At 44.1% G+C, this 27,333-nt stretch overlaps 1 protein-coding gene across 1 annotated transcript in view; it reads left to right on the forward strand.

Moving 5' to 3' along the window:
• Positions 1–27,333, forward strand: part of LOC124038032 (leptin receptor-like) — an 84,244-nt gene that overhangs the window by 44,412 nt on the left and 12,499 nt on the right. Inside the window, 4 exon segments of the mRNA XM_046353405.1 lie at positions 9,873–10,148; positions 10,867–10,963; positions 15,765–15,994; positions 25,775–25,926. Coding sequence (XP_046209361.1) covers positions 9,873–10,148; positions 10,867–10,963; positions 15,765–15,994; positions 25,775–25,926 — 755 coding nt within the window.

Here is a 27,333-nt window from a genome sequence, read left to right on the forward strand (position 1 = left end):
TCATTCACTTCCCTTCATTCACCTCCAGAAGGTTACCTTTCACCTCATTATAACATCTTTGGTCTGACAGACGTTTACGTGACATCCAGAATGCATTGTATAATGTCAACAAACATGGCTGGCAAATAGCTTAGCATTAGCTCATTATAACCAGTAGAACCTTCCCAAAAATATTTTACACACATCATAGGTGTCCATTACAATCTATGCAATAATTGGAATGCATTACTTGTCACCAGTACTTGAAAACATGTGAATAGAACTGTAAATACATTATGCTCTATACATACATACAGTATGGTACAGTAGAAACGACAACACAATACAGAAAATAAGTTACTATTTGTAAGGAAAACCAGAAGGAAGGCCATGTGAGCGCCAGACAGAAAATGGTCCAATTCGTGCAAGCCTGCGGAAATGCCTGCATACTTGATCTGCGGAAACATTGATGAAGTGCTTGTCCAGCTCAGTAAAGCCTCAAACATAAATGTGCACAACACTGAAATGGGCTACTTCTATGTGAATTAATGAGGAGGCGGATCACACCTCAATTCAAACTGTTAGAAAATAAAACATGTCAAAAATTATTTGAAATTGACAAGTTGGAACATAGCTTATAGATATTTGGCAATCAGCGCATGTTAACTGTACTATTGCGTAATAATCCCATTTTGGAACAGTGAGTGCATTCTGACATCACGTGCATAAAACACCTCACCCTGGGGGCGACCGGTAGAGAGATTTGGAACTCAAATGTGAAAAGGTTAACAAAACATCGACAGTAACTTTTAGAAAGTGGTTAATGGCAAGCAGAAACACGTTTTTCTAAGTTCCAGATCATCTAACTAGGCTGTAGGCAGTGTACATCTAGGGTTGGCTTCCCCACTGTCTTTTGTTATGGGTTTAGTATTGAGTGTGACACTTGGGTGTATGAAAGAGGTTGTTTTCAGTGGACATCTACTACCTGCACTCAAGTCCATTTTCCTCCCTCTACTGCTCCCACTCATCTACAGAAGCCTGATTGAATGTTTCTGAAATTGACGCAGTAGGAGTGAGAGAGTCTGCAGGCGAGCTACTCTGGCACAAAGGCATCAACACTTGTGTCACATCTCTAGATGGTAGCAAGTTGCTTGTTATTCCAGTAAACTAAAAGCGTGCTTCCCAAAAGGGGACCTATTCTGTACATAGTGCATTACTTTTGATCAATAAGGTGCTATTTGTTCCAGTAAACCCACTGGGCACACACCGATTGAATCAACGTTGTTTTCACGTCACGTCAAAAAAATTGGGTTGAATCGATGTGGAATAGACGTTCAATTGATGTCCTGTGGGAACTAAAAGAATGAGCCTCTTTGTCCGTCAAGTTTGGTTATTCTAGTGATACAATGGCATTGGTTTTAGAGAGAGTCGTGGAGGACAAATGTCTCATCAATTGTCCTGTGTGTGTGTGTGTGTGTGTGTGTGTGTGTGTGTGTGTGTGTGTGTGTGTGTGTGTGTGTGTGTGTGTGTGTGTGTGTGTGTGTGTGTGTGTGTGTGTGTGTGTGTGTGTGTGTGTGTGTGTGTGTGTGTGTGTGTGTGTGTGTGTGTGTGTGTGTGTGATTCAACTACTGACCTCTATTATCTCCAAGGGGAGATAGGGTGCAAAAACCTGAACACCAAAGCAAACCAATTGAACTTGCTCATCTGCTTATGTTATGTAGGAAACAGAGTTCAGAGGTTATCTCCAGGGTCAGTGGCTGTTCACCCATGATTGAAACAAAAGAATATGCTTTTTCCCTAGCACACTTTAAGAGTAGAGTTTTTAATGAAGTCATAAATCATCTGTGGTTGACAGATTGTGTGGGCACAAACACACCTAGCTATTATAGTATTAAGACTGGGATAGGTCTGTACCTGCTGCGTACTCTACTGTTAGTGACGATGAATGATTTATAGATAGGCATTGCATTTCCATGCACTCAATATAGGGGGACAGGTCTAAGGCACTGTATCGCAGTGCTAGAGGAGTCACTACAGACCTGAGTTCGATCCCGGCCGTGATCGGGAGTCCTATAGGGCGGCACACAATTGGCCCAGCGTCCCCGGAGTAGGGGAGGGTTTGGCCGGAGTAGGCCGTCATTGTAAATAAGAATTTGTTCGTAACTGACTTACCTAGTTAAATAAAGGTTAAATTAAATATACACTGGGTTACTAAGCAAAAAGATTTGGAAACGCTGGATGTTTGAACTGTGAAGTTACCGCATGAAATGTCAAATATATAGGACAGGGTCAGAATGGAGCAGGGTGGAGATGAGGATCAGAATGGAGCAGGGTGGAGATGAGGATCAGAATGGAGCAGGGTGGAGATAAGGATCAGAATGGAGCAGGGTGGAGATGAGGATCAGAATGGAGCAGGGTGGAGATGAGGAGCAGGGTGGAGCAGGGTGGAGATGAGGATCAGAGTGGAGCAGGGTGGAGATGAGGAGCAGGGTGGAGATGAGGAACAGAATGGAGCAGGGTGGAGATGAGGATCAGAATGGAGCAGGGTGGAGATGAGGATCAGAATGGAGCAGGGTGGAGATGAGGATCAGAATGGAGCAGGGTGGAGATGAAGATCAGAATGGAGCAGGGTGGAGATGAGGATCAGAATGGAGCAGGGTGAAGATGAGGATCAGAATGGAGCAGGGTGGAGATGAGGATCAGAATGGAGCAGGGTGGAGATGAGGATCAGAATGGAGCAGGGTGGAGATGAGGATCAGAATGGAGCAGGGTGGAGATGAGGATCAGAATGGAGCAGGGTGGAGATGAGGATCAGAATGGAGCAGGGTGGAGATGAGGATCAGAATGGAGCAGGGTGGAGATGAGGAGCAGAATGGAGCAGGGTGGAGATGAGGATCAGAATGGAGCAGGGTGGAGATGAGGAGCAGAATGGAGCAGGGTGGAGATGAGGAGCAGAATGGAGCAGGGTGGAGATGAGGATCACAATGGAGCAGGGTGGAGATGAGGAGCAGGGTGGAGCAGGGTGGAGATGAGGATTAGAATGGAGCAGGGTGGAGATGAGGAGCTGGGTGGAGATGAGGATCAGAATGGATCAGGGTGAAGATGAGGATCAGAATGGAGCAGGGTGGAGATGAGGAGCAGAATGGAGCAGGGTGGAGATGAGGATCACAATGGAGCAGGGGGAGATGAGGAGCAGGGTGGAGCAGGGTGGAGATGAGGATTAGAATGGAGCAGGGTGGAGATGAGGAGCTGGGTGGAGATGAGGATCAGAATGGATCAGGGTGAAGATGAGGATCAGAATGGAGCAAGGTGGAGATGAGGATCAGAATGGAGCAGGGTGGAGATGAGGATCAGAATGGAGCAGGGTGGAGATGAGGATCAGAATGGAGCAGGGTGGAGATGAGGATCAGAATGGAGCAGGGTGGAGATGAGGATCAGAATGGAGCAGGGTGGAGATGAGGATCAGAATGGAGCAGGGTGGAGATGAGGATCAGAATGGAGCAGGGTGGAGATGAGGAGGATCAGAATGGAGCAGCAGGGTGGAGTGGAGATGAGGATCAGAATGGAGCAGGGTGGAGATGAGGATCAGAATGGAGCAGGGTGGAATGGAGCAGGGTGGAGCAGGGTGGAGATGAGGGATGGAGCAGAGATGGAGCAGGGTGGAGATGAGGATCAGAATGGAGCATGAAGGAGATCAGAATGGAGCAGGGTGGAGATGAGGATCAGAATGGAGCAGGGTGGAGATGAGGATCAGAATGGAGCAGGGGGAGATGAGGATCAGAATGGAGCAGGGTGGAGAGATCACAATGGATCAGAATGGAGCAGGGTGGAGATGAGGATCAGAATGGAGCAGGGTGGAGATGAGGATCAGAATGGAGCAGGGTGGAGATGAGGATCAGAATGGAGCAGGTGGAGATGAGGATCAGAATGGAGCAGGGTGGAGATGAGGATCAGAATGGAGCAGGGTGGAGATGAGGATCAGAATGGAGCAGGGTGGAGATGAGGATCAGAATGGAGCAGGGGGAGATGAGGATCAGAATGGAGCAGGGTGGAGATGAGGATCAGAATGGAGCAGGGTGGAGATGAGGATCAGAATGGAGCAGGGTGGAGATGAGGATCAGAATGGAGCAGGAGGGAGATGAGGATCAGAATGGAGCAGGGGGAGATGAGGATCAGAATGGAGCAGGGGGAGATGAGGATCAGAATGGAGCAGGGGGAGATGAGGATCAGAATGGAGCAGGGGGGAGATGAGGATCAGAATGGAGCAGGGGGAGATGAGGATCAGAATGGAGCAGGGGGAGATGAGGATCAGAATGGAGCAGGGTGGAGATGAGGATCAGAATGGAGCAGGGTGGAGATGAGGATCAGAATGGAGCAGGGTGGAGATGAGGATCAGAATGGAGCAGGGTGGAGATGAGGATCAGAATGGAGCAGGGTGGAGATGAGGATCAGAATGGAGCAGGGTGGAGATGAGGATCAGAATGGAGCAGGGTGGAGATGAGGATCAGAATGGAGCAGGGTGGAGATGAGGATCAGAATGGAGCAGGGTGGAGATGAGGATCAGAATGGAGCAGGGTGGAGATGAGGATCAGAATGGAGCAGGGTGGAGATGAGGATCAGAATGGAGCAGGGTGGAGATGAGGATCAGAATGGAGCAGGGTGGAGATGAGGAGCAGGGTGGAGATGAGGATCAGAATGGAGCAGGGTGGAGATGAGGATCAGAATGGAGCAGGGTGGAGATGAGGATCAGAATGGAGCAGGGTGGACATGAGGAGCAGGGTGGAGATGAGGAGCAGGGTGGAGCAGGGTGGAGATGAGGAACAGAATGGAAAAAGCCAGAAGGGCTTTGGAATGTGTTTGACGGAGGAGAGGAGAGCGATGTGTTGATATAGGGGAGACAGATGGAGGTGAGGTCAGTTCCCCTAAGGGAGTGATCAGGGTTGCTATCTGGTTACCTTCTTTCCTATGGAGCCATAAACTGTAAGGAAGAGGTGTGTCTTTGTATATGTATATATACAATGTATATATGTATATAAACTGTGATGTCTGACATTTTTTGCTGTCTGTTTTTATCTGTACAGAACCTTTGGGAATAATAATTCTGGTTAAAGCTTCTCTCTCGCTCTCTCTCTCTCTCTCTCTCTCTCTCTCTCTCTCTCTCTCTCTCTCTCTCTCTCTCTCTCTCTCTCTCGCTCTCTCTCTCTCTCTCTCGCTCTCTCTCGCTCTCGCTCTCTCGCTCTCGCTCTCTCTCTCTCTCTCTCTCTGTCTCTGTCTCTGTCTCTGTCTCTGTCTCTGTCTCTGTCTCTGTCTCTGTCTCTGTCTCTGTCTCTGTCTCTGTCTCTGTCTCTGTCTCTGTCTCTCTCTCTCTCTCTCTCTCTCTGTCTCTCTCTCTCTCTCTCTCTCTCTTTTCAAACCTCCACTGCTAAACAATACTAAATAGCTCATCAAATGGCTACCCGCAGCTGCCACTGTCTATTACCTATCATGTTGCTTAGTCACTTTAGCCCTACCTACTTATATGTACATACAGTGCCTTGCGAAAGTATTCGGCCCCCTTGAACTTTGCGACCTTTTGCCACATTTCAGGCTTCAAACATAAAGATATAAAACTGTATTTTTTTCTGAAGAATCAACAACAGGTGGGACACAATCATGAAGTTGAACGACATTTGTTGGATATTTCAAACTTTTTTAACAAATCAAAAACTGAAAAATTGGGCGTGCAAAATTATTCAGCCCCTTTACTTTCAGTGCACTGTGATAGTCTCAGAGGTCCGTTAAAAGCGCAGAGAGCATCATGAAGAACAAGGATCACACCAGGCAGGTCCGAGATACTGTTGTGAAGAAGTTTAAAGTCGGATTTGGATACAAAAAGATTTCCCAAGCTTTAAACATCCCAAGGAGCACTGTGCAAGCGATAATATTGAAATGGAAGGAGTATCAGACCACTGCAAATCTAACAAGACCTGGCCGTCCCTCTAAACTTTCAGCTCATACAAGGAGAAGACTGATCAGAGATGCAGCCAAGAGGCCCATGATCACTCTGGATGAACTGCAGAGATCTACAGCTGAGGTGGGAGACTCTGTCCATAGGACAACAATCAGTCATATATTGCACAAATCTGGCCTTTATGGAAGAGTGGCAAGAAGAAAGCCATTTCTTAAAGATATCCATAAAAAGTGTAGTTTAAAGTTTGCCACAAGCCACCTGGGAGACACACCAAACATGTGGAAGAAGGTGCTCTGGTCAGATGAAACCAAAATTGAACTTTTTGGCAACAATGCCAAACGTTATGTTTGGCGTAAAAGCAACACAGCTCATCACCCTGAACACACCATCCACACTGTCAAACATGGTGGTGGCAGCATCATGGTTTGGGCCTGCTTTTCTTCAGCAGGGACAGGGAAGATGGTTAAAATTGATGGGAAGATGGATGGAGCCAAATACAGGACCATTCTGGAAGAAAACCTGATGGAGTCTGCAAAAGACCTGAGACTGGGACGGAGATTTGTCTTCCAACAAGACAATGATCCAAAACATAAAGCAAAATCTACAATGGAATGGTTCAAAAATAAACATATCCAGGTGTTAGAATGGCCAAGTCAAAGTCCAGACCTGAATCCAATCGAGAATCTGTGGAAAGAACTGAAAACTGCTGTTCACAAATGCTCTCCATCCAACCTCACTGAGCTCGAGCTGTTTTGCGAGGAGGAATGGGAAAAAATTTCAGTCTCTCGATGTGCAAAACTGATAGAGACATACCCCAAGCGACTTACAGCTGTAATCGCAGCAAAAGGTGGCGCAACAAAGTATTAACTTAAGGGGGCTGAATAATTTTGCACGCCCAATTTTTCAGTTTTTGATTTGTTAAAAAAGTTTGAAATATCCAATAAATGTCGTTCCACTTCATGATTGTGTCCCACTTGTTGATTCTTCACAAAAAAATACAGTTTTATATCTTTATGTTTGAAGCCTGAAATGTGGCAAAAGGTCGCAAAGTTCAAGGGGGCCGAATACTTTCGCAAGGCACTGTAGCTACCTCAATTACCTTGTACCCTTGCACATATACGCGGTACTGGTACTCCCTGTACACTGAGTTTCCAAAACATTAAGAGCTCTTTCCATGACATAGACTGACCTGGTGAATCCAGGTGAAAGCTATGATCTCTTATTGATGTCACTTCCTAAAATCCACTTCAATCAGTGTAGATGAAGGGCAGAGACAGGTTAAAGAAGGATTTTTAAGCCTTGAGACAAGTGAGACATGGATTTTGTATGTACAGTGCATTCGGAAAGTATTCACACCCCTTGACTTTTTCCAGATTTTGTTACGTTACAGCCTTAATCTAAAACGTATTCAATTGTTTTCCCCTCATAAATTTACATACAATACCCCATAATGACAAAACAAAAACCAGGTTTTTAGACATTTTTGCAAATTTCCCCAAAATAAAAAAACTGAAATATCACATTCACGTATGTATTCAGACTCTTTACTCAGTACTTTATCGAAGCATCTTTGGCAGCGATTACAGCCTTGAGTCTTCTTGGATATGACGTTACAAGCTTGGCACACCAGTATTTGAGGAGTTTCTCCCATTCTTCTCTGCAGATCCTCTCAAGCTCTGTCAGGCTGGATGGGGAGCGTTGCTGCACAGGTATTTGCAGGTCTCTCCAGAAATGTTTGATTGGGTTTAAGTCTGGGCTCTGGCTGGGCTACTCAAGAACATTCAGAGACTTGTCCCCAAGCCATTCCTACGTTGTCTTGGCTGTGTGCTTAGGGTTGTTGTCCTGTTAGAAAATGAACCTTCGCCCCAGTCTGAGGTCCTGAACCCTCTGGAGCAGGTTTTCATCAAGGATCTCTCTGAACTTTGCTCTGTTCATCTTTCCCTCGATCCCGACTAGTTCATGCCTCTGAAAAACATCACCACTGCAGGTTTGGTGCCAGGTTTCCTCCAGACCCGACGCTTGACATTCAGGCCAGAGAGTTCAATCTTGGTTTCATCAGACCAGATAAACTTGTTTCCCATGCTCAGAGTCCTTTAGGTGCCTTTTGGCAAACTCCAAGCGGGCTGTCATGTGCTTTTAATGAGGAGATGATTCCATCTGGCCACTCTGCCATACAGGCCTGATTGGTGGAGTGCTGCAGAGATGGTTGTCCTTCTGGAAGGTTCTCCTATCTCCACAGAGGAGCTCTGGAGCTCTGTCAGGGTGACCATCGGGTTCTTTGGTCACCTCCCTGACCGAGGTCCTTCTCCCCCGATTGCTCAATTTGTCCAGGTGGCCAGCTCTAGGAAGAGTCTTGATGGTTCCTTCAGACTATGTCTGGAGGCTGGGTACTGCTTCTGTTCTTTCAGACTATGTCTGGAGGCTGGGTACTGCTTCTGTTCTTTCAGACTATGTCTGGAGGCTGGGTACTGCTACATGCTTCTGTTCCTTCAGACTATGTCTGGAGGCTGAGTACTGCTACATGCTTCTGTTCTTTCAGACTATGTCTGGAGGCTGGGTACTGCTACATGCTTCTGTTCTTTCAGACTATGTCTGGAGGCTGGGTACTGCTTCTGTTCTTTCAGACTATGTCTGGAGGCTGGGTACTGCTTCTGTTCTTTCAGACTATGTCTGGAGGCTGGGTACTGCTACATGCTTCTGTTCTTTCAGACTATGTCTGGAGGCTGGGTACTGCTACATGCTTCTGTTCTTTCAGACTATGTCTGGAGGCTGGGTACTGCTACATGCTTCTGTTCTTTCAGACTATGTCTGGAGGCTGGGTACTGCTTCTGTTCTTTCAGACTATGTCTGGAGGCTGGGTACTGCTACATGCTTCTGTTCTTTCAGACTATGTCTGGAGGCTGGGTACTGCTTCTGTTCTTTCAGACTATGTCTGGAGGCTGGGTACTGCTACATGCTTCTGTTCTTTCAGACTATGTCTGGAGGCTGGGTACTGCTACATGCTTCTGTTCTTTCAGACTATGTCTGGAGGCTGGGTACTGCTACATGCTTCTGTTCTTTCAGACTATGTCTGGAGGCTGGGTACTGCTACATGCTTCTGTTCTTTCAGACTATGTCTGGAGGCTGGGTACTGCTACATGCTTCTGTTCTTTCAGACTATGTCTGGAGGCTGGGTACTGCTTCTGTTCTTTCAGACTATGTCTGGAGGCTGGGTACTGCTACATGCTTCTGTTCTTTCAGACTATGTCTGGAGGCTGGGTACTGCTACATGCTTCTGTTCTTTCAGACTATGTCTGGAGGATGGGTACTGCTTCTGTTCTTTCAGACTATGTCTGGAGGCTGGGTACTGCTTCTGTTCTTTCAGACTATGTCTGGAGGCTGGGTACTGCTTCTGTTCTTTCAGACTATGTCTGGAGGCTGGGTACTGCTTCTGTTCTTTCAGACTATGTCTGGAGGCTGGGTACTGCTTCTGTTCTTTCAGACTATGTCTGGAGGCTGGGTACTGCTACATGCTTCTGTTCTTTCAGACTATGTCTGGAGGCTGGGTACTGCTTCTGTTCTTTCAGACTATGTCTGGAGGCTGGGTACTGTTTCTGTTCTTTCAGACTATGTCTGGAGGCTGAGTACTGCTACATGCTTCTGTTCTTTCAGACTATGTCTGGAGGCTGAGTACTGCTACATGAAATTGACTTCCTCGGGTTACTTTAAAAAATACATATTTGACAGAGATTACCGTGGTCCTTTAACTCGCAGAAAGAAAGAAAAAAAATGTGCCGCCTGTTGCCATGGTAACTAATTAGGTTGCTGCATGCAACAACAAATTTAGACAACTCAGTCAGGGTATCAAGTCAATCACGATGCTCTCGCCGGAAAATACTTCAACTGTCAACTGCCAGTCAGTTGATCTTGCTTTTCTGACTGAAATCTCTTTGCTTGGCTTCAGATGTGACATATCTCCCTGAGAGAGTGGCGGCCAGCCTTGGAGACAGTGTGACTGTGCACTGCGTGTTCAACGACCGCAGGGTGAACGCCAGCACGGCAGTCTGGTTTATGAACCTTGACCGCCTTCCACAGAGCCAGTACACTGCTGTCAACGACCGTGTCAGTAAGATAACGGTTCAACCGTCTGAGCAGAAACTGTACGACATCCTGCGTTGCTGCCAGCCTTCAGGGGAGAAGTATAGCTGTAACTACCGCTACGCAACAATATACATTAAAGGTGAGCTGGTATGGATGGATGGATGGATGGGTAGATATACAGTAACATACAGTATATATGTATGTATGTATATGTGTGTGTGTGTGTGTGTGTGTGTGTGTGTGTGTGTGTGTGTGTGTGTGTGTGTGTGTGTGTGTGTGTGTGTGTGTGTGTGTGTGTGTGTGTGTGTGTGTGTGTGTGTGTGTGTGTGTGTGTGTGTGTGTGTGTGTGCGCCAGTCAAAAGTTTGGACACACCTACTCATTCAAGGGTTTTTCTTCATTTTTACTATTTCAACATTGTAGAATAAGAGTGAAGAAATCAACACTGTGAAATAACATATATGGACTCATGTAGTAACCAAAAAAGTGTTTAACAAATCAAAATATATGTAATATTTTAGATTCTTCAAAGTAGCCACCCGTTGCCTTGATGACAGCTTTACACACTCTTGGCATTCTCTCAACCAGCTTCATGAGGTAGTCACCTGGAATGCAGGTGTTCCTTGTTAAAAGTTAATTTGTGGAATGTCTTAATGCTTTTGAGCCAATCAGTTGTGTTGTGACAAGGTAGGGGTGGTGTACAGAAGATGGCCCTATTTGGTAAAAGACCACGCCCACATTCATGTGTTTGTTATGACCCCTGTCTGTCTGTCAATGGGCTGTGGTCATGTTTCAAGCTCAAGGTTCATATTGATGTCAGGGTAAGGGTCTCACTCTTCTATTGGTGTCTGTGTTTCAGATCCGGTCATAGATATCAGCTGTGTAACCAATGGGGATCTGGACAGCATGACCTGTAGGTGGAAAAACTTCCAAACTAAAATCAACTTCCTGTCCAGGTCAATACTACTTTTACTTACAGCATTGGACCACCTACACAAACATACACCTGTACAACCTACACATATAGCTTAATACTTGTACATACACCAGAAAAACCTACACATACACTTGTATACTTGTACATACACCAGAAAACCTACACATACACTTGTATACTTGTACATACGCCAGTAAAACCTACACATATACTTGTACATACACCAGAAAAACCTACACATATACTTGTACATACACCAGTAAAACCTACACATATACTTGTACATACACTAGTAAAACCTACACATATACTTGTATACATGTACATACACTAGTAAAACCTACACATATACTTGTACATACACTAGTAAAACCTACACATATACTTGTACATACACTAGTAAAACCTACACATATACTTGTACATACACTAGTAAACCCTACACATATACTTGTACATACACCAGTAAAACCTACACATATTCTTGTACATACACTAGTAAAACCTACACATATACTTATACATACACTAGTAAAACCTACACATATACTTGTACATACACCAGTAAAACCTACACATATACTTGTACATACACCAGTAAAACCTACACATATACTTATACATACACTAGTAAAACCTACACATATACTTGTATACTTGTACATACACTAGTAAAACCTACACATATACTTGTACATACACTAGTAAAACCTACACATATACTTGTACATACACCAGTAAAACCTACACATATACTTGTACATACACCAGTAAAACCTACACATATACTTTTACATACACCAGTAAAACCTACACATATACTTGTATACTTGTACATACACTAGTAAACCCTACACATATACTTGTACATACACCAGTAAAACCTACACATATACTTGTACATACACCAGTAAAACCTACACATATACTTTTACATACACCAGTAAAACCTACACATATACTTGTATACTTGTACATACACTAGTAAACCCTACACATATACTTGTACATACACCAGTAAAACCTACACATATACTTGTACATACACTAGTAAACCCTACACATATACTTGTACATACACTAGTAAAACCTACACATACACTTGTATACTTGTACATACACTAGTAAACCCTACACATATACTTGTACATACACCAGTAAAACCTACACATATACTTATACATACACTAGTAAAACATACACATATACTTGTACATACACTAGTAAAACCTACACATATACTTGTACATACACCAGTAAAACCTACACATATACTTGTACATACACTAGTAAAACCTACACATATACTTGTACATACACTAGTAAAACCTACACATATACTTGTACATACACTAGTAAACCCTACACATATACATGTACATACACCAGTAAAACCTACACATATACTTGTACATACACCAGTAAAACCTACACATATACATGTACATACACCAGTAAAACCTACACATATACTTGTACATACACTAGTAAACCCTACACATATACTTGTACATACACTAGTAAAACCTACACATACACTTGTATACTTGTACATACACTAATAAAACCTACACATATACTTGTACATACACTAGTAAACCCTACACATATACTTGTACATACACCAGTAAAACCTACACATATACTTGTATACATGTACATACACCAGTAAAACCTACACATATACTTGTACATACACCAGTAAAACCTACACATATACTTGTATACATGTACATACACTAGTAAAACCTACACATATACTTGTATACATGTACATACACCAGTAAAACCTACACATATACTTGTATACATGTACATACACCAGTAAAACCTACACATATACTTGTACATACACCAGTAAAACCTACACATATACATGTACATACACCAGTAAAACCTACACATATACTTATACATACACCAGTAAAACCTACACATATACTTGTACATACACTAGTAAACCCTACACATATACTTGTACATACACTAGTAAAACCTACACATACACTTGTATACTTGTACATACACTAATAAAACCTACACATATACTTGTACATACACTAGTAAACCCTACACATATACTTGTACATACACCAGTAAAACCTAAACATATACTTATACATACACTAGTAAAACATACACATATACTTGTACATACACTAGTAAAACCTACACATATACTTGTACATACACTAGTAAATCCTACACATATACTTGTACATACACTAGTAAAACCTACACATATACTTGTATACATGTACATACACCAGTAAAACCTACACATATACTTGTACATACACTAGTAAAACCTACACATATACTTGTACATACACTAGTAAAACCTACACATATACTTGTACATACACTAGTAAAACCTACACATATACTTGTACATACACCAGTAAAACCTACACATATACTTGTACATACACCAGTAAAACCTACACATATACTTGTACATACACTAGTAAAACCTACACATATACTTGTACATACACCAGTAAAACCTACACATATACTTGTACATACACTAGTAAAACCTACACATATACTTGTACATACACCAGTAAAACCTACACATATACTTGTACATACACCAGTAAAACCTACACATATACTTGTACATACACCAGTAAAACCTACACATATACTTGTATACATGTATATACACCAGTAAAACCTACACATATACTTGTACATACACTAGTAAATGTACAAGTATATGTGTAGGTTTTACTAGTGTATATACATGTATATGTTTAAGGTTTACTAGTGTATGTACAAGTATATGTGTAGGTTTTACTGGTGTATGTACAAGTATATGTGTAGGTTTTACTGGTGTATGTACAAGTATACAAGTATATGTGTAGGTTTTACTGGTGTATGTACAAGTATATGTGTAGGTTTTACTGGTGTATGTACAAGTATATGTGTAGGTTTTACTGGTGTATGTACAAGTATACAAGCTGTATTGTTACATCAACAATACAGTCCAATCAATACTGTAGTCCAATCAATCAAAGAGTCTTTGCAATACAAGCCCAGCATGTAATACAGCACAACATTACTTTTGATTCCTGTGCAATATTGACACCTTTTCGGTGTCTCTGTGTTGTATTCCTAAGAAATACGGGACAGGAACTGGTTCAAGATCGTAGAACAATACCGAATGGATTTAGACCCCTCAAGCAACTCAAATGACTGTATGTAATTATTGGTAAATTGCCACGATTTCAAAACTAAGGCAGTGAACGGAAGTTTAGACTTGTTGCTTAACAAAGAGCTATGGCATCATAGGGAAAACATACCCATAAGATGAGGTGTTTTCACCCTGAAATACTGTGTGTGTGTGTGTGTGTGTGTGTGTGTGTGTGTGTGTGTGTGTGTGTGTGTGTGTGTGTGTGTGTGTGTGTGTGTGTGTGTGTGTGTGTGTGTGTGTGTGTGTGTGTGTGTGTGTGTGTTACTACCCTCGTGGGGACCAGAAGTCCTCACAAAGATAGTAAAACAATGAACATCCGGAGAGTTGGGGACATTTTGCTGGTCCCCACAAGGAAAAAGGCTTTTTTAGAATTAGGGTTAGAATTAGTGTTAGGGGTTAGGTTTAGGATTAGGGTTAGAATTAGTGTTAGGGGTTAGGTTTAGGATTAGGGTTAGAATTAGTGTTAGGCGTTAGGTTTAGGATTAGGGTTAGAATTAGTGTTAGGGGTTAGGTTTAGGATTAGGGTTAGAATTAGTGTTAGGGGTTAGGTTTAGGATTAGGGTTAGAATTAGTGTTAGGGGTTAGGTTTAGGATTAGGGTTAGAATTAGTGTTAGGGGTTAGGTTTAGGATTAGGGTTAGAATTAGTGTTAGGGGTTAGGTTTAGGGTTAGAATTAGTGTTAGGGGTTATGATTAGGGTTAGGGATTAGGGTTAGTGTTAGGGGTGTTAGGGGTTAGGTTTAGGGTTAGGGGTTAGGTTTAGTGTTAGGGGTTAGGTTTAGGATTAGGTTTAGAATTAGTGTTAGGGGTTAGGTTTAGGGTTAGGGATTAGGGTTAGTGTTAGGGGTTATGATTTGGGTTAGGGATTAGGGTTAGGGGTTAGGGTTAGGGGTTAGGATTAGGGTTAGGGTTTAGGTTTAGGGGTTAGGTTTAGGGTTAGGGGTTAGGTTTAGGATTAGGTTTAATGTGACTCTGTACCATTTGATTTTGAAGTAGGCTATTTAACAAGACCTACATGATGATATGCGGCCGCTGTGTTACAAAACAAATGGCTTTTTCTCTAATCTATTGATGATCAGATACTTCAGTTGTAAGGTGCTCTGTTGCGCTCACAGTTGTTAGTCAACTTAAGCACTGTTACAAACTTAGACTCCCTTTTCTTACGGTAGCCTATTTAGAAATCAAAACGTCTCCGGTGCTGCATGGGCTAATTGGTGTTCTTGCCATCAATTACACAGGCTGTGTGACCTATTTCTTGATCGACTCATATCAACATCTCTGCACATTAGTGGTGGGGTGGGCTAACTAAATAAAACAGAATAGGCCTAATTAAAAGAACAACGATGAAAGGAGGAAAAAAATGCTGTCCAGAGCTGAGTGGTACCAGAGCGAAGTTGGAGGGGGAGAGAAGGCCGACACTCCTCAAAAAATGTTATCTGGTCCTCACTCTACTCTGCTCAAATCCTCTGTTTCGGGTTAAGGTTAGCTTAAGGTTAGGTAAGGGTTATGGTTAGGAGTTAGGACAATAGGATTTTGAATGGGAATCAATTGTTTGGTCCCCACAAGGGTTGTAAAATGACCGTGTGTGTTTGTGTGTGTTTGTGTGTGTTTATATTCCCCAGGGTGGCCGACCTATCCTGCGATGTCATGGAGGAGGCGGAGGCAGAGGAGGAGGTGGGCGGGGCAGTGGGTGTGGTCAGGCAGGCGGTGTGTGCATCCAGCAGATCTAGAGAAGTGAAGAGCTGCACTCTGCAGCCAATCAGAGTGACTTCATGCTACAAGCTATGGATGGAGGCCAAGACAGACAATGGCACGAGGTCACATCCTGTCTACATCACACCTATGGACCACGGTGAGTTAGGACATGTGCAGTATAGGAATTTCAAGTTTATTCACCACATGCACAGGATGTAACAGGTGTAAAACAGTACAGTGACATTTTTACCTTGAGCTCTTTCCCAACAATGCAGTGATGGTAATAATATAGATAATAATAGAAAATATAATAAAATAACACACAAGAAGTATGATAAAGTTTGAAGAAACCTGCTCTCGATGGTGCAGCTGTAAAAGTTCCTGAGGATCTGAGGGGCCATGCCAAATCGTTTCAGCCTCCTGAGGAAGAGGAGGCCTTGCCGTGCCTTCTTCATGATTGTGCTGCTGTGAGAGTAACATGTTAAGTAGGGACCACAATGGAAATAAGTCTGACTTTTTTGTGATATCCATGTGTTGTTTTTAAAAAGTATGTACTGTCAGTATGTTTTTTTTTAGCTTGCAAATAAAATCAATCAAGTCAGCAGTAATGTGGACACAGAGGAACTTGACCCTCTCCACTGCTGCCTCATTGATGTGGATGAGTGTGCACCCCCCTGTTTCCTGTGGTCCACGGTCAGATCCTTGGTCTTGCTGACATTGAGGTTTTAAAAGGTTTTTGCCCTACAACCACACTGCCAGGTCTCTGACCTCCCCCTGTAGGCTGTTTCATCACAGTTGGTGATCAGGCCTACCACCGTCGTGTTGTCAGCAAAGTTGATGACGGAGTTGGAGTCGTGCGTGGCCGTACAGTTGTGGGTAAACAGGGAGTACAGGACGGAGCAAAGCACACACCACTGGGGGGCTCCCCGTGTTGAGGGTCAGTGTGGAGGACGTGTTGTTGCTTACTCTCACCACCTTGGGTCGGCCCGTCAGGATCCAGTTGCAGAAGGAGATGTTTAATCCCATGGTGCCCGGCCTGAGCGTTGACCAGATTAAAAGCCTTACTCGCATCGGAGAGCAAGATCATCCAGTCCTCTGCGGCCTGCGGGGAAGCAGAACTATAGAGTCATTATCTGATTTGCTGAACGGGGGGACGAGGGAGGACCTTGTATGCATGCTTGTGGATTGAGTAACAGTAGTCTAGGACTTTATCGCCCCTAATGGCGAAGGAGACGTGTTGATAGAAGTTGGACATCACGTGTTTTAGTGCATGGTTTCGTACTTGTTTATAGCCTACGTAAGGGACGCGAGTGGCATTTCCCATATCAAATCAAATCAAATGTATTTATATAGCCCTTCGTACATCAGCTGATATCTCAAAGTGCTGTACAGAAACCCAGCCTAAAACCCCAAACAGCAAGCAATGCAGGTGTAGAAGCACGGTGGCTAGGAAAAGCTCCCTAGAAAGGCCAAAACCTAGGAAGAAACCTAGAGAGGAACCAGGCTATGTGGGGTGGCCAGTCTCCACTCTTCTGGCTGTGCCGGGTGGAGATTATAACAGAACATGGCCAAGATGTTCAGATGTTCTTAAATGACCAGCATGGTCGTATAATAATAAGGCAGAACAGTTGAAACTGGAGCAGCAGCACGGTCAGGTGGACTGGGGACAGCAAGGAGTCATCATGTCAGGTAGTCCTGGGGTATGGTCCTAGGGCTCAGGTCCTCGGAGAGAGAGAAAGAAAGAGAGAATTAGAGAGAGCATATGTGGGGTGGCCAGTCCTCTTCTGGCTGTGCCGGTTGGAGATTATAACAGAACATGGCCAAGATGTTCAAATGTTCATAAATGACCAGCATGGTCGAATAATAGTAAGGCAGAACAGTTGAAACTGGAGCAGCAGCATGGCCAGGTGGACTGGGGACAGCAAGGAGTCATCATGTCAGGTAGTCCTGGGGCATGGTCCTAGGGCTCAGGTCCTCCGAGAGAGAGAAAGAAAGAGAGAAGGAGAGAATTAGAGAACACACACTTAGATTCACACAGGACACCGAATAGGACAGGAGAAGTACTCCAGATATAACAAACTGACCCTAGCCCCCTGACACATAAACTACTGCAGTATAATTACTGGAGGCTGAGACAGGAGGGGTCAGGAGACACTGTGGCCCCATCCGAGGACACCCCCGGACAGGGCCAAACAGGAAGGATATAACCCCACCCACTTTGCCAAAGCACAGCCCCCACACCACTAGAGGGATATCTTCAACCACCAACTTACCATTCTGAGACAAGGCTGAGTATAGCCCACAAAAATCTCCGCCACTGCACAACCCAAGGGGGGGGCGCCAACCCAAACAGGATGACCACAACAGTGAATCAACCCACTCAGGTGACGCACCCCTTCCAGGGACGGCATGAGAGAGCCCCAGTAAGCCAGTGACTCAGCCCCTGTAATAGGGTTAGAGGCAGAGAATCCCAGTGGAAAGAGGGGAACCGGCCAGGCAGAGACAGCAAGGGCGGTTCGTTGCTCCAGAGCCTTTCCGTTCACCTTCCCACTCCTGGGCCAGACTACACTCAATCATATGACCCACTGAAGAGATGAGTCTTCAGTAAAGACTTAAAGGTTGAGACCGAGTTTGCGTCTCTGACATGGGTAGGCAGACCGTTCCATAAAAATGGAGCTCTATAGGAGAAAGCCCTGCCTCCAGCTGTTTGCTTAGAAATTCTCGGGACAATTAGGAGGCCTGCGTCTTGTGACCGTAGCGTACGTGTAGGTATGTACGGCAGGACCAAATCAGAGAGATAGGTAGGAGCAAACCCATGTAATGCTTTGTAGGTTAGCAGTAAAACCTTGAAATCAGCCCTTGCTTTGACAGGAAGCCAGTGCAGAGAGGCTAGCACTGGAGTAATATGATCACGTTTTTTGGTTCTAGTCAGGATTCTAGCAGCCGTATTTAGCACTAACTGAAGTTTATTTAGTGGATTATCCGGGTAGCCGGAAAGTAGAGCATTGCAGTAGTCTAACCTAGAAGTGACAAAAGCATGGATTAATTTTTCTGCATCATTTTTGGACGGAAAGTTTCTGATTTTTGCAATGTTACGTAGATGGAAAACAGCTGTCCTCGAAATGGTCTTGATATGTTCTTCAAAAGAGAGATCAGGGTCCAGAGTAACGCCGAGGTCCTTCACAGTTTTATTTGAGACGACTGTACAACCATTAAGATTAATTGTCAGATTCAACAGAAGATCTCTTTGTTTCTTGGGACCTAGAACAAGCATCTCTGTTTTGTCCGAGTTTAATAGTAGAAAGTTAGCAGCCATCCACTTCCTTATGTCTGAAACACATGCTTCTAGCGAGGGCAATTTTGGGGCTTCACCATGTTTCATTGAAATGTACAGCTGTGTGTCATCCGCATAGCAGTGAAAGTTAACATTATGTTTTCGAATAACATCCCCAAGAGGTAAAATATATAGTGAAAACAATAGTGGTCCTAAAACGGAACCTTGAGGAACACCGAAATTTACAGTTGATTTGTCAGAGGACAAACCATTTACAGAGACAAACTGATATCTTTCCAACAGATAGGATCTAAACCAGGCCAGAACATGTCCGTGTAGACCAATTTGGGTTTCCAATCTCTCCAAAAGAATGTGGTGATCGATAGTATCAAAAGCAGCACTAAGGTCTAGGAGCACGAGGACAGATGCAGAGCCTCGGTCCGATGCCATTAAAATGTAATTTACCACCTTCACAAGTGCCGTCTCAGTGCTATGATGGGGTCTAAAACCACACCGAAGCATTACATTTTTACATTACATTTAAGTCATTTAGCAGACGCTCTTATCCAGAGCGACTTACAAATTGGTGCATTCACCTTATGACATACAGTGGAACAGTCACTTTACAATAGTGCATCTAAATCTTAAAGGGGGGGGGTGAGAAGGATTACTTATCCTATCCTAGGTATTCCTTAAAGAGGTGGGGTTTCAGGTGTCTCCGGAAGGTGGTGATTGACTCCGCTGTCCTGGCGTCGTGAGGGAGTTTGTTCCACCATTGGGGGGCTAGAGCAGCGAACAGTTTTGACTGGGCTGAGCGGGAACTGTACTTCCTCAGTGGTAGGGAGGCGAGCAGGCCAGAGGTGGATGAACGCAGTGCCCTTGTTTGGGTGTAGGGCCTGATCAGAGCCTGGAGGTACTGAGGTGCTGTTCCCCTCACAGCTCCGTAGGCAAGCACCATGGTCTTGTAGCGGATGCGAGCTTCAACTGGAAGCCAGTGGAGAGAGCGGAGGAGCGGGGTGATGTGAGAGAACTTGGGAAGGTTGAACACCAGACGGGCTGCGGCGTTCTGGATGAGTTGTAGGGGTTTAATGGCACAGGCAGGGAGCCCAGCCAACAGCGAGTTGCAGTAATCCAGACGGGAGATGACAAGTGCCTGGATTAGGACCTGCGCCGCTTCCTGTGTGAGACAGGGTCGTACTCTGCGAATGTTGTAGAGCATGAACCTACAGGAACGGGCCACCGCCTTGATGTTAGTTGAGAACGACAGGGTGTTGTCCAGGATCACGCCAAGGTTCTTAGCGCTCTGGGAGGAGGACACAATGGAGTTGTCAACCGTGATGGCGAGATCATGGAACGGGCAGTCCTTCCCGGGAGGAAGAGCAGCTCCGTCTTGCCGAGGTTCAGCTTGAGGTGGTGATTCGTCATCCACACTGATATGTCTGCCAGACATGCAGAGATGCGATTCGCCACCTGGTCATCAGAAGGGGGAAAGGAGAAGATTAATTGTGTGTCGTCTGCATAGCAATGATAGGAGAGACCATGTGAGGTTATGACAGAGCCAAGTGACTTGGTGTATAGCGAGAATAGGAGAGGGCCTAGAACAGAGCCCTGGGGGACACCAGTGGTGAGAGCGCGTGGTGAGGAGACAGATTCTCGCCACGCCACCTGGTAGGAGCGACCTGTCAGGTAGGACGCAATCCAAGCGTGGGCCGCGCCGGAGATGCCCAACTCGGAGAAGGTGGAGAGGAGGATCTGATGGTTCACAGTATCGAAGGCAGCCGATAGGTCTAGAAGGATGAGAGCAGAGGAGAGACAGTTAGCTTTAGCAGTGCGGAGCGCCTCCGTGATACAGAGAAGAGCAGTCTCAGTTGAATGACTAGTCTTGAAACCTGACTGATTTGGATCAAGAAGGTCATTCAGAGAGAGATAGCGGGAGAGCTGGCCAAGGACGGCACGTTCAAGAGTTTTGGAGTGAAAAGAAAGAAGGGATACTGGTCTGTAGTTGTTGACATCGGAGGGATCGAGTGTAGGTTTTTTCAGAAGGGGTGCAACTCTCGCTCTCTTGAAGACGGAAGGGACGTAGCCAGCGGTCAGGGATGAGTAGATGAGCGAGGTGAGGTAAGGGAGAAGGTCTCCGGAAATGGTCTGGAGAAGAGAGGAGGGGATAGGGTCAAGCGGGCAGGTTGTTGGGCGGCCGGCCGTCACAAGACGCGAGATTTCATCTGGAGAGAGAGGGGAGACATTTCGTATACATTGTTTGTCTTCAGGAAGGCAGTGAGTTGCTGCGCAACAGCCTTCTCTAAAAATTTTCAGAGGAATGGAAGATTCGATATAGGCCGATAGTTTTTTTATTTTCTGGGTCAAGGTTTGATTTTCTCAAGAGAGGCTTCATTACTGCCACTTTTAGTGAGTTTGGTACACATCCGGTGGATAGAGAGCTGTTTATTATGTTCAACATAGGAGGGCCAAGCACAGGAAGCAGCTCTTTCAGTAGTTTAGTTGGAATAGGGTCCAGTATGCAGCTTGAAGGTTTAGAGGCCATGATTATTTTCATCATTGTGTCAAGGGATATAGTACTAAAACAATTGAGCGTCTCTCTTGATCCTAGGTCCTGGCAGAGTTGTGCAGACTCAGGACAACTGAGGTTTGGAGGAATACGCAGATTTAAAGAGGAGTCCGTAATTTGCTTTCTAATAATCATAATCTTTTCCTCAAAGAAGTTCATGAATTTATCACTGCTAAAGTGAAAGTCATCCTCTCTTGGGGAATGCTGCTTTTTAGTTAGCTTTGCGACAGTATCAAAAAGGAATTTCGGATTGTTCTTATTTTCCTCAATTAAGTTAGAAAAATAGGATGATCGAGCAGCAGTAAGGGCTCTTCGGTACTGCACGGTACCGTCTTTCCAAGCTAGTCGGAAGACTTCCAGTTTAGTGTGGCGCCATTTCCGTTCCAATTTTCTGGAAGCTTGCTTCAGAGCTCGGGTATTTTCTGTGTACCAGGGAGCTAGTTTCTTATGAGAAATGTTTTTCGTTTTTAGGGGTGCAACTGCATCTAGGGTATTGTGCAAGGTTAAATTGAGATCCTCAGTTAGTTGGTTAACTGATTTTTGTCCTCTGGCGTCCTTGGGTAGACAGAGGGAATCTGGAAGGACATCAAGGAATCTTTGTGTTGTCTGTGAATTTATAGCACGACTTGTTCCTTGGTTGGGGTCTGAGCAGATTATTTGTTGCAATTGCAAACGTAATAAAATGGTGGTCCGATAGTCCAGGATTATGAGGAAAAACATTAAGATCCACAACATTTATTCCATGGGACAAAACTAGGTCCAGCGTATGACTGTGACAGTGAGTGGGTCCAGAGACATGTTGGACAAAACCCACTGAGTCGATGATGGCTCCGAAAGCCTTTTGGAGTGGGTCTGTGGACTTTTCCATGTGAATATTAAAGTCACCAAAGATTAGAATATTATCTGCTATGACTACAAGGTCCGATAGGAATTCAGGGAACTCAGTGAGAAACGCTGTATATGGCCCAGGAGGCCTGTAAGCAGTAGCTATAAAAAGTGATTGAGTAGGCTGCATAGATTTCATGACTAGAAGCTCAAAAGACGAAAACGTAATTTTGTTGTTTGTAAATTGAAATTTGCTATCGTAAATGTTAGCAACACCTCCGCCTTTGTGGGATGCACGGGGGATATGGTCACTAGTGTTGCCAGGAGGTGAGGCCTCATTTAAAACAGTAAATTCATCAGGCTTAAGCCATGTTTCTGTCAGGCCAATCACATCAAGATTATGATCAGTGATTAGTTCATTGACTATAATTGCCTTTGAAGTAAGGGATCTAACATTAAGTATCCCTATTTTGAGATGTGAGGTATCATGATCTCTTTCAGTAATGACAGGAATGGAGGTGGTCTTTATCCTAGTGAGATTTCTAAGGCGAACACCGCCATGTTTAGTTTTGCCCAACCTAGGTCGAGGCACAGACACGGTCTCAATGCTGATAGCTGAGCTGACTACACTGACTGTGCTAGTGGCAGACTCCACTATGCTGGCAGGCTGGCTAACAGCCTGCTGCCTGGCCTGCACCCTATTTCATTGTGGAGCTAGAGGAGTTAGAGCCCTGTCTATGTTGGTAGATAAGATGAGAGCACCCATCCAGCTAGGATGGAGTCCGTCACTCCTCAGCAGGTCAGGCTTGGTCCTGTTTGTGGGTGAGTCCCAGAAAGAGGGCCAATTATCTACAAATTATATCTTTTGGGAGGGGCAGAAAACAGTTTTCAACCAGCGATTGAGTTGTGAGACTCTGCTGTAGAGCTCATCACTCCCCCTAACTGGGAGGGGGCCAGAGACAATTACTCGATGCCGACACATCTTTCTCGCTGATATGCACGCAGAAGCTATGTTGCGCTTGGTGATCTCTGACTGTTTCATCCTAACATCGTTGGTGCCGACGTGGATAACAATATCTCTATACTCTCTACACTCGCCAGTTTTAGCTTTAGCCAGCACCATCTTCAGATTAGCCTTTACGTCGGTAGCCCTGACCCCTGGTAAACAGTGTATGATCGCTGAATGATTCATTTTAAGTCTAATACTGCGGGTAATGGAGTCGCTAACGACTAGAGTTTTCAATTTGTCAGAGCTAATGATGGGAAGCTTTGGCGTCTCATACCCCGTAACGGGAGGAGTAGAGACCAGAGAAGACTCTGCCTCTGACTCTGACCCGCTGCTTAATGGGGAAAACCGGTTGAAAGTTTCTGTCGGCTGAATGAGCAACACCGGTTGAGCGTTCCTACAGCATTTCCTTCCAGAAACCGTGAGAAAGTTGTCCGGCTGCGGGGACTGTGCCAGGGGATTTATACTACTATCTTACTGGTGGCACAGACGCTGTTTCATCCTTTCCTACACTGAAATTACCCTTGCCTAACGATTGCGTCTGAAGCTGGGCTTGTAGCACAGCTATCCTCGCCATAAGGTGAGTACAGCGACTGCAATTAGAAGGCATCATGTTAATGTTACTACTTAGCTTCGGCTGTTGGAGGTCCTGACGAATCGTGTCCAGATAAAGCATCCGGAGTGGCAAAGTTGAGGAAAAAATAAATAAATATATGAATGGTAATTAAAAAGTGAAAACCGTGAAGTTGTCAGGTAGCAAAATAGGTTGGCAACAAAACGCACAGCAACTCGAAAACAAGCCTGCAGGTTGTGACCGGAAATGACGTAATCAGTCACTCTCTGAATTTTGAAGCCCCATTGAGGACTTGTGAGGCATAACATCCTGATTTGGTACTTTCAATACTTATGTATGGCATTTGGACATTTCTTATGCCATTTGGACATGGTTCACTGACTTTTGGGTTCGGAAGCCGACTTCCTATGATCATATATTGCAAATGAACAAAATATAGGCCTTATGGACAAACTCAATAAAATAAGGCAAATATATGTCCATACGGTTACTACATATGTATAATTGACAAATATGATTTTTTTGTCATCAAAAACGTTCCAAAATCACTTTTTTATGTTTTAAAATGTATATTTTTTGGCGGGGGATTTTCAAAATTTCACCCTGGGGACCTGACTTAGTGACCATTTGCCATATGAAAATCTACGGTGGAACACGCTCGCCATCTTCGGGATTTTTGGGGTTTGACACTTGCAATGTTCCACTTGCAGTATAGTTTTGATAAACTGCTGTCCATTTGAGTGGTATTGGCAATTGTGTATATAGTTCACTCAATGCCAATAAGTTGGCATTCATTTTTGTCCATTATATGGGGGTCTTCCCTTACCTTGTACAGTTTGTCAAGTGCCAGCTTGTTGTTGTCCTAAGGTGGGATATATACAGCAGTCATGATATCAGATTAAAACTCTCGGGAGGTAGAAGGGTCGGTGTTTGACCATCAGGTATTCCATGATGGGTGAACAATAGGTCGAGACTTCAACTGCAGTAGATTCTGCACACCATTTGTTGTTGATGAAGAGAAACCCCTCCCCTATGTATTTCCCTGAATCCAATGTCCTGTCCACTCAGTGAATGGAGAATCCATAGAGTTGGATAGCCATGGGGGTAATCTTGTCTGAAAGCCATGTTTCAGAAAAACAGGGAATTTTGCAGTTATGTGAGTCCCGTTGGTAGCAAATCTGCGATTGGAGGTCATCCATTTTATTAAGTGACTGTTGGCCAATAGAATGGAGGGAAGTGGTGGCCGCTTTTCCCTAATCCTTAGTCTCACCAGGACGCCCTCTCTCCGGCCTCTTATTTGCCAGGGTTTCGTCTTGGGTAGCCTGAATATTTGGTCGGTACACAAAAAGCCAAAGTCGAAATTGAATCAGGAATTGAGGATAGTTCTGGTCGATCCTAAGAAATTCTAGCGGATACATTTAGTGCAAAAAAAGTTACGATTTAAAAGCCAAAAGAATCACAAAATAGAAAAGTTGGGTCGGAGTTCACAAATGCAACCATACAGTAGGGCGCCATCTTTAGATGTTCTGGTCTTTCTTACATTTATGTTCTTACCTGTTGTGGCTTTTAGGAACCTACAGCAGCAGTGTCAATAATAATAATAAGTCCTTTAAAGAAAATACATGTATAGTGGTCAGTCTGCTTGACCATGCAAGATAATGACTGTCCTCTCCATCTCATCTCCCCCTCCAGTGAAGCCCCACCCTCCCTCGGGCCTTGAGGCAGTGAGCATGCCAAGTGGGGTCCTGAGGCTGGCGTGGGTGCCCCCAGAACTGCCCCTCTACGATATGCAGTACCAGGTTCGCTATGCCCTCTCCACTGGCAAGGCCCATCCATTCTGGCAGGTACGTAAGACTCTGGCCATAGGGCTCTGGTCAAAAGTAGTGTGCTATGTAGGGAATAGGGAGTGTGCCATTTCAGATGCAGCCTTGAGCTTATCCAGAGTGGCAGGGAAGGAGCAATGGGTGCAATCGCCTGGCATCATGAACATCAGTTGGTCGGACTAATTGAGTCTATTTGTTATCTACTATCTCTCTGATCTGACAGTGGCATTATTGTCCTCACTGGTAGTGGTACACTCTGACATGTGGTGGCTGACTGGCAGGTAAATAAGGGACAACCACACAGAGACTGAAGCTGTGTCTGAAATGGCACCCTATTCCCTTCACACACTTTTTTTTTTACCAGAGCCCTACACTGCAAAAAGTGAAATCTAAACAAGCCTATATATATGCCAATAACTGTCACGTTCGTTATAACGAGGAGATTTGAATACATCCTTCTTTTATTAACGGAGAAACACTAAACAGACAAACGTGACGCTATTTAAACAAGTGCTACAGACAATAACTCACAGATAAATCAAGGAATATGGCTACCTAGATATGGTTCCCAATTAGAGACAACGATAAACAGCTGCCTCTGATTGAGAACCAATCCAGGCAACCATAGACATATAAACCACTAGACTAGAAAACCCCCATGACATACAAAACCCCCATAGCCATACCAAAAAACTCTAGATATACAAAAACCCCTAGACAATCCAAAAAACTCTAGATATACAAAAACCCCTAGACAATACAAAAAACCCTAGATATACAAAAAACCCTAGATATACAAAAAACCCTAGACAATACAAAAAACCCTAGATATACAAAAAACCCTAGACAATACAAAAAACCCTAGATATACCAAAACCCTAGACAATACAAAAAACCCTAGATATACAAAAACCCCTAGACAATACAAAAAACCCTAGATATACAAAAACCCTAGATATACAAAAAACCCTAGACAATACAAAAACATCTAGATATACAAAAAAAACAAACGCACTGCCCTTGTCACACCCTGACCAAACCAAATGATAAAGAACACAAAGATAACTACGGTCAGGGCGTGACAATAACAGCTCGTTTTCAGTTGTCCCCCCCACTCGGACAAATATCTTGACAAATACACATTTTTGCATTATGCATTTTTTTTTAGGTTAAAATAATAAATTATCTGCCAATGACATTAGAGTAAGTTAGGTAAGATCACTTTTTAAAAGTGAAATATCACTCAATGTAAGATATTTAGGCTTGCTTACATTTCACGTTTTGCAGTGTATGGACCCTCATGCCCTCATGTAGGGAATAGGGTACCATTCTGGATGGATAAATGAGTCTGTCTCTAATCTGGGGGTGGCATCATTGCCCAAAAGGATATGAAAAGGAATAGGCCTACCTGATTAAAACATTTTTCAT

This window comes from Oncorhynchus gorbuscha, linkage group LG06, assembly GCF_021184085.1.
Source record: "Oncorhynchus gorbuscha isolate QuinsamMale2020 ecotype Even-year linkage group LG06, OgorEven_v1.0, whole genome shotgun sequence".
NCBI lineage: Eukaryota > Metazoa > Chordata > Actinopteri > Salmoniformes > Salmonidae > Oncorhynchus > Oncorhynchus gorbuscha.